The 9,035-nt window shown below is 39.7% G+C and overlaps 1 protein-coding gene across 1 annotated transcript in view; it reads left to right on the top strand.

The window, feature by feature from the left end:
- LOC116309410 (protein arginine N-methyltransferase 8-B) overlaps window positions 1-9,035 on the top strand; it is a 28,447-nt gene that overhangs the window by 12,855 nt on the left and 6,557 nt on the right. Inside the window, exons 4-7 of the mRNA XM_039615586.1 lie at window positions 1,548-1,611; window positions 3,278-3,420; window positions 4,372-4,459; window positions 5,682-5,797. Coding sequence (XP_039471520.1) covers window positions 1,548-1,611; window positions 3,278-3,420; window positions 4,372-4,459; window positions 5,682-5,797 — 411 coding nt within the window. The remainder of the gene's footprint in view (window positions 1-1,547; window positions 1,612-3,277; window positions 3,421-4,371; window positions 4,460-5,681; window positions 5,798-9,035) is intronic.

Raw genomic sequence — 9,035 nt, 5'->3', positions numbered from 1 at the left:
AAATGTGTCATTTTGATTTTAGCTGTGGTGGAAAGTATGATAGATTTAGATGTTTTAGTTATATTCTTTGATTACAACAGTGCATTGTTATTATGAAACTCTATGAGCAGTTCCACCAACTCCAAAAAGGTTGAAATTGTCATTTTTGATTTGATGTTGTAGTTATATTTTTAGTCCTAATTCATGGGGGTTGTTTTGGTTTTATTTTTGTCCTAGGATTTTCTTGTGTTCTCTCCTCGTCTTGTCACGCTTGTCTTCGTGTTCCCGCTGTCTTTCCAGTCAGTCGTGTCTCCGTCTCAGTGTCAAGTCTGCGTCTCTGTGTTATATTTCCTGTTTTACTTTGACAGTCTGTGTCCTTTGTCAATTATTCTGCTTTGCTTCCTTTGTCTCATTAGGTCTGATTACTCCCAGCTTTGCTCTCCTGCTCTGTCTCATTCCCTCGTTACTCCCGTGTGTATTTTATCCCTGTGTTCTCCTCTGCCCTTTGTCACGTTGTTCCCTCACAATGCTGTGTTTTTCCCTTCTGTGTTTCTAGCCGTTTCCAAGTTTACAGTTCCTGGTTTGTTTTCTAGTTGAAGTGTCTTGTTTCCAATTTCTAGTTTAGCTTTGTATTTAATGTTAGTTTTTTCCAGTAATAAAAGCTGCTGCTTTCAGTTAAATACCCATGTGTGAGTCCTGTGTTTGAGTCCTACATCCTGCCAGTTTTGTGCTGGACTAAATAAAGTGCTAAGTGTTTGTTTACACTCTGGAAATATGTCCCGCACAAAAACTAGCACAAGTTTAACAAGTTACATTTGGAAAATGCTGCTCAAGTACAATTTGAAAAATATCCAGCAAAATGATATATTGTAACAACCCTTATTATTGTGGTATAGCACCGCTAGGTGGTGTTGCCCTACTATTGTAGTAGTGGGGGGAGTATAGTGACAGCCTGTTCAGAGAGACCTCACCGTTGTAACGGGCTGGCACCGGCGACTACCGATCTCCGTGCATGTATATAAGGACAGAGTAGAGCCGTGGAGACCTGGCTTGTATGGTCTTATGTTGCTAACAACGAATACAGATCTGTTGCTCGATTTAACTGACTGGCTTCAAGTTATCCAGCTAACCTCCACAAATGCTGGACCTGCTAGCCGCTCCTTCCTCGCCAAGCTGCTGTTACAATATCAGTCGCAAGGATGAAACGGAAGCTTTTCAGTTTTATACTTTGATTTATTGTTGTTGCCAATATGTAATTCATCTGTATTTGCATGACTAAACGGATTCAAGAGTTTCATAAATTTTTTGTTAGAAGTTTATTATTTATTTTCTACTTGCTTTTGTAATTTATCATGGAGTATGCATGTAACGTTTCCAGTTTGTGCACCAGCAACGTAACATACAGTAACATACGGTAGTTTGGCTTTTATCCAGGGCTTCCCAGGCAACATCAGTAGGGCAGTAATATTTAAAATCACCTGCATTATAAGTGAAGTCATGTTATTGTGAGTGCAGGCAAAGTGTCTGTGAAATTCTTCACTTAAATAGCTTTTTTTTTTTTCTGCCAGATTGAGTGTTCCAGTATATCAGAGTACTCCGAGAGGATCATCAAGTCCAACCACCTTGACAGCGGTAAGAGCTGCAGCTGTTCCTCGTCTCACAATTGTGATGACACATGCACTCCATCGTCAGTGAAGAGAGCAGTAAAGTAGGTTAAAGTCATGATGGTGAATGATGATAAATGAGGGAGGAGTGGCAGAAGAGAACAAGAAGAGATGCGATCAGCTGTCCAGGATGACTGCTAATATGTAAAGATGATCAACTTACAAATCTTTTTACTTTAAAAAAAACTGCTAACTGCAAACTCACCGCCCGTTGACTAGGTTACACTGTATATACTGCTGGTTCTGTCTAAGTGCTGTGACTTGCATTTCATTTGATCTAAAATAAAATGTCCAGTTAAAAATTAAACTGTACTGCCAAAAGTGTCGGCCGTGAAAAGACAATCCACTCCACATTCCACAGTAAGTTTGGAGGTCTATAGTGACTCTGCAGAAAGCTAGCCACCTCTGTGGACTACGCACCTCAGCGTGATTTTAAGTGGCCTACTACTATGTGGCTACTTCATTGTAATACCACTAACACATAACCATGAAATATTTAGTAACAAGGACATTTCACGACTATACTTGTTGCACAGGTGGCATCCTATCACGGTACCATGATAGAGTTCACTGAGCTTCTGAGAGTGACTTAGTTTTTCACAAATATTTGCAGAAGAAGTCTGCATGCCTGGGTGCTTGATTTTATACACCAGTGGCCATGGAAGTGATGGGAACACCTGAACTCAATGATTTGAATGGATGAGTGAATAGAGTATAATACAATGCATGTATCAATAACGATTGAGATATAATTGACGATGGTATGTTAGGTATACTTTAAAACAACAGCACATGCACATTCTACAATATGAGCACATGCGTGACCAAGGGCGTTTATGACCCAGCACATTTTTGAGTGGACATTCCTTCATCATTGTTCTTTACACTGGCTCATTTGTATTCATTTGCCGAAATATGCTTCCATCCTGTGTAACTTCAAAGTGTATGTTATGATCAGAGCACCTGCTGTGCGTCAAATTTCCTGCCAAGCCCCTGACTCTGCACCTACCAGATAATGGAGCTATAAACCACGCTGTCAGCAAATGCCCCGTCTATTTCTAAACCTATGAATAACAAGTATGCTTAAGTAACCAAAGAAAAGAGTTATCGGTGTGTTTACTGAGTTTTCCAAAGTAAATAAGCAATCAGCAGTTGGAGTAACAGGGTTCACATGTCATTGTGAAAGACATTTGTATAATCAGGGAAACTCTTCAGTCACTTCTTTCCAAAGCAGAACAAACAAAGCTGAAGTCAGCTAATCTCAGGCAGGGCGAAGATCGACTCCTCCACTGCAGTCCCCAGCTGGTTTCATTTTCATAACAACACAATAGCTGCTGTGTTAGCCTACAAATCATGAACAGGTGTGTCACCACTCACAGTTTCTTTTCTAAAATTATTACTAATAAACTACCTTTTTGTTAGAAGTGTTTTAACAGATGGTGCAGCTATTCCTTCACCCTGCAAAACAATAATAATAATTTTAATAATAATAAAAGTAATAAACAACTAATAATAAAACTTTTTCATACATCCCCTAAAATATACTTTACCTTATACTTTTTGGCCCCCAGAATTCCCACATTTTATTGTAAAGACTTCATTTAAGTTCATTTAAAATGTTTTGTGTGTTTCAGTTATCACCATTTTCAAAGGCAAGGTTGAGGAAGTGGAACTTCCTGTTGAAAAAGTTGACATCATCATATCTGAATGGATGGGCTACTGTCTCTTCTATGAATCCATGCTCAACACTGTCATCTTTGCCAGGGACAAGTGGCTGGTAAGACGTCTGGATTGTGTGCGTTTGTGTATCCTACAACAACACAAGTCACCAAGATGCCTGATACGCTTATGAAGAACACATAGGCAGATAAACACGAGCTGTTGATCATTGAAGAAAATATCAGCAGCACAACAGGGAGTATTAACAGATGATCTGGCGAGGAGAAGATTAGGGACACAGGTGAAAACAATCGTGAAGTCAGGGGAAGACAGACAGGAAGCTGACATAAGACACAAAAGAAAACAATCTTCAAAGTAAAATGTTTTATTACCGAGGGAGACACAAATACTAACGCTAAATAAGATGTATGAGACAAGGAAACAAAAGGGACCGAGGCATCAATACAGTCTGAGACGGAGGGAGGTGTGACAGAAACCGAAGCAAGCCAAAGCATAAGGAAACTAAAACTCACGACTAGAAGCCGTAAAATAAATCAGCAAGAGACTCCGATGTAATCAGAACTTTGAAAGTCAAAGCATGAATCTAAAAAAATACACTAAACACAAAACTCTAAACTTTACACAGAGGAACAACAGAAGAACCTCAGAAACTCAGATATAATAACTACGAAATCCAAACAGAAATCCAAACCAAGCAACTTCGACCGACACAAAATGTTTAAAGTAATAAAACACAGAAGTATAAAGCTGGAATTATAATATTCTCAAATGTTAGGACAATTGAACAGATTTAGGATTACATTTCTAGAGTTTGTCTTAGAATCTAATAACACTCACAGCTGTCTGCAATCGCTGTTAACCTTGTTGGAGTCGAGTTGATATCAAAAGTTTAATAAGACAAATTTTATAGGCCTAAAATATTTTTTAAAAAGATCTACATGTTAGTTTTCAATTAATTAAATTTTTTTCTTTTTGGTCAAAAGTTTTGCAGTTTTGATGCATTCTTAATTCATTTCTGGGTTTTTTCCTGTCCTTATTCATCAAACAGAAACCTGGTGGATTAATGTTTCCTGACCGGGCCTCCCTGTACGTGGTGGCCATAGAGGACCGGCAGTACAAAGACTTCAAAATACACTGTAAGTGCAGTTTATTGCCAAAATCTTGTTTTTGCCGCTTACTTGTGCTGTACATAGCGTGGGTCTTCAGTGGCTGTAACCAGAAATACGACTTGGTGGATGGATGCAGAAAACACCATCAACACACCCACGTTCTGCTCTCCACTGTGGGCGCACACGCACAGCCTTTCCAGCTCTGCAAATAATTTTAAACTATTCCTGAGGTACAAGACTGGGCGTGATAATTGATATTATAAGTCAACAAGCCTCTCCATCTCTGTATGATAACCTGTATAAACCCTGCAAGGAGCACTGTGGGCGATTTATTGCTGCTGGACATAAAGCAGCATAAAGTCTGCGCACAAGCCAAAATGACAACACAATTGCCAGTAGGCCTCCTACTCACACTCCTCCATACATCTGGGAAATTATACAACCACAGTGCACCAGATAAAATCTAGCCAATCATATCATATTGGCCTCTTCTTATGTCTGGCTAGTTCAGTTAAGCTTGCTGTGGCTCTGAAGTGCTCTATGCACAAAGTCACGCTGAGACAAGTGTACATATTGACCGCAAACTTTTTCCAATGGCACGGAGCCAAAGACGACCTTTATCTCAGTTGGAAATGCCTTTCTGAAGCACTCCAGCATTCTAAGAGCATCCTGCAGTCATTAGTGCTACTCTGGGCTGCAGAGTAAGTTAAGTGGGCAGCAGGAAATGCAAATACGCAGCATTACAAAAGCCCCCAGGGGTTTGTGACCTGTTCATTATCACCAGTATTTCAGCGCGTTCAAGTATTTCTTCCCTGCCTCTTGGGCCACAACAGAGATGTTTGCTCACTCAATCTCTTAAGGTGCTTTGTGAATAATTTAAGCACCAATTTCACTTGAGCAATGAGGGTATCCAGGGCAAGAATGCTGCCTGTGTTCAAGGGGCCTCGTGTTGACAATTCATCGCCATATACAATGTGACTTTCATCTGTCAAAATGAAAATCATTCCAAAATGTGAGGATATATATCTGTAGGATCTCAGATGAGACTATTCTGGGAAGAGCAATGGCCCCAACTAGAGATTTTTATTTATTTATTTTTTCATATTCAGCCCAAATGTTTACATGTCCTGTGGCTTTTGCCGACTCTATAACCCAAATAGAAACTTGGAGCAAATACAACAGAAGAAAACAGTTTGTAATATGTTTAGAATGTGATAACAAGATCATTTTGTGATGCTATATTTACCAGGGTGGGAGAACGTCTATGGCTTTGACATGACGTGTATCCGTAATGTGGCCATGAAGGAACCCCTGGTGGATGTAGTAGACCCCAAACAGGTGGTGACCAACTCCTGCCTGGTCAAGGTTGGTACTGTAAATCACATTTTGGCTGATGGGTAATGTTCACTGCCTGATCAGTCAATATGCACCGCTGCCATTGACAATTATTAGCTGAAGCAACAATAAAAATGGCTTAAAGTGAATGCCAACACGCCAGGGTTGCATGTTAACTACTGATTAACTACCAAATGACTTTGTTTGACTGGCAAACATTTTGTCTAACATACCGGGACTGTTATGAGTGCCACCTCGATGTTGTTCTGTCTGTGGCTCCCACTGTGTTTATTTGACTGATCACACTGCTGTGCCATGCATGCCAATAGCAGTCTGTCTAGTCTCCCTGATTGTGCTCCTTGTCATAGTGACCTTCTTTGTGGCCTTGATTAGATCTCACCTGGTGGAATATTGTTGTGCGGTTATACCTTAATTTCAGTGTTGCCTCTTTCATATTCCCCTTTAACATACTTTTGATTAAGTCTTTCCAAATTATTTTGAGTTTTGAGTCCTATTGGCAGGCATTTTGTCTACAGACATTTGTGAAAGAAATAATTGCTCTGAAGAGGACTGTTATGAAAGTGCTGTAATAAGATGTTGTTCTGTTTCTGAAATTATTGGCTAGGAACCACCACTGCCACAAAGAAAATTTTGACTGATCAGGCACTGCATGTGCAGCACATGCATGCCAATAGCAGTCTGTCTAGTCTCCTGATTGTGCTCCTTGTCATAGTGACCTTCTTATCGCTGGCCTTGATTAGATGGCTCTGCCAGAATTATAATGTATCGGTGTTTTGAAATCCTTTGATTTTCAGTCTCACCTTCTGTCCCAGGTGGAATAGTGCATTGCAGTGCACCCACTTACAGTGCAGTATTGGTAAAATTGAGCTCAGACCAGTGAAAATTTCAGTGTTGCCTTTAAAATTCATATTCTCCTTTTTTTTTAGCTCAGCTACTTTAATTCTGTCACATTATGAAAGTCTTTAAGCCCAATGGGACACCGCTTTGAGTTCATGGAGCTATTGATTTCAGTCCTATTACAGGTGTGAAGACAGGTGTGGCATCAGCCATTTGCTCATTGGGAAACCTACAGACATTTGTGAAAGAAATAATTGCTCTGAAGAGGTTGCTGAATTTGAAAGTGTTACTGTAATAAGATGTAATTGTTGCAACAATTTAGTTTGTGAAATTATTGACAAAAGGAAGCATTTAGGAACCACAGCAACTCAGCCACAAAGAAAATTTGCAGAGATCGATGAGTGCTGAGGCACATATTAGCTAAAGAGCCATAGACCTCCTCAGGCATTAACATCAGCACAAAAACTGTCCTGGGAGCATCTTTCCAAGGCTTTCCATTGCCAAGGTGTACGGAGTTTCTATGGGTGGGTGTAGGATGTTGGCCACGGTTAATTTTGCCCATATAGTGTATATTGTGATCTGAGAACTTTCTGAGGTGAAAAGTCATAGTTTGCTGACTTTGCTACCTGAAAAAGAACAGAATTATAATGTATCACTCTGTTTTACTGAAATCTAAATGATCAATGATTGATCGGCTTTTTTCAGCACTATCAGCACAGCGGATGTCGCGTTCAGCTTCCAGTTAAACTGACGATGTATTATAGTGCACTATCAGCTGCACCCACTGGAGCCACAGCTGTAAAGCTGGTCAGTCTCCAGTATTGGTGAGAGGAAACATGAAGATGAAAATAAGAATCATGAGCTGAACAGGTGATGGAGAGGTTTACCAGTGAATGAGTTGAAGGAAGTTACACTGTTTCTGAGAGACAAATAACACCAGGCAAGTAGTGACAAAAGAGTAATTTAAGTCATTTAGGGCATTAAAGGGAAAGGGGGGAAAGAGAAATACTTTCTTTATTATTCTCATTTAAAATGTCTCGCTTTAAAAAAAAAATAATTATCCTCTCACCTGAGAAGCTTGATAGATTTAATTCCATCAGAACAGCAATTTGTCACAACAGTGTTTATTTTCATTCAGCTTTTTGGTGGGCGGTCTCTAGTCAAAATGCCCAATTTTTTTTTCTGGGAGTCCAGCTCTGTATGCAGCTCATCTGCAGTCTGGTGGACCATCTTCCTATTCAGAGGCAGAATTTCCAAGTTCTGAGTACAATCAAAAGCATCACACTGCAGTTTTTGTGTTGATGTAAAACAGGTAGTGCAGTGGTCACAATCAGCCAGGTGTGAAGGTTCTCGTGGAAATGTGCACATTAGCTTTCTATTGGTAGGTGGCAAGTGCACCTGGCAAGTACCCTAGATAGAAGACTGCAGTCTTCCTGGGTATCCAGTTCAGATGGCACCAGGATGTGAGTGGGCTTTCCCTAGTAACTAGTTCTGGGAAGGATCTCAAAACTGAGTTACTTTTTAGAGAAGTAACTAGTAATGTAATAAGTTACTAATTTAAAGTTACCCAACACTGGTCGTAAGCCACCGCCTCTGCTCAAAGATGGACATGGATGGCTTCTTTCACTCCTCTTTCTTGAATGGATGGATCTGTCTTCTCTGTCCAAAATGTGAACATTGGCATCTTCGAAAGAGTGACCTTTGTCCTTTAGATGCAGGTGAACAACTGAGTCTGGTCCTGCTGACGTGGCTCTTCTTTGTTGTGCCATGCGTTTATAAAAATGTTAGTCTTTTTAATCAAAGCAAAGGTCTGTTCAATATTTCTTGTGCAAACTAGTTGTTTATATGAGTAGTTCCAGTAACTTAAATCACTGCAGTTTTTTAGTTTGATTTCCCCCTCTGTATAAATTGACAGACAGCCTGGAGATAAAAAGTGTGTGAGGCTGATGGGAATAGGGTTTTTTGCCTCTGGGATTTTTTTATATCAAGGCCTTACACCGTTGATACCACACTGAAAAGAGTGGCATCAGTAGTATAAGGCCTTTTAAAGACATGCAAATCCATTCAAAGTCACTGTGTTGACTTTAAATGAATTACTGAATGACCTCATTAAAGTTGTATAACCGAGGAGCAGCACGTGCAGGACCCCATGTTATTAAACTACGACTGAAAACTACTGTAATGATACTCGGGGAGCATCATTAGCAAGTATAATCTTGAAGAAAACAACCTGTATGATGGTGCTCTTAAAATTTTTATTTTGCCTTAGGAGTAATTGCTGGAGGATAAACATTGCAATGCAGTATATTGCTGTCTTAAACTTTGAAATGTGACTTTGAGAAGTTTATACTGCATGACCAGAGTAAACATCTCGTAAATGTGTTTATGGGATTAATTATTTTTTAAAGAC

Source organism: Oreochromis aureus, linkage group 7 (genome assembly GCF_013358895.1).
Source record: "Oreochromis aureus strain Israel breed Guangdong linkage group 7, ZZ_aureus, whole genome shotgun sequence".
NCBI classification, from domain to species: domain Eukaryota; kingdom Metazoa; phylum Chordata; class Actinopteri; order Cichliformes; family Cichlidae; genus Oreochromis; species Oreochromis aureus.
The sequence above is the reverse complement of the archived record's forward strand: the minus strand, read 5'-3'. Positions and strand labels throughout refer to the sequence as shown.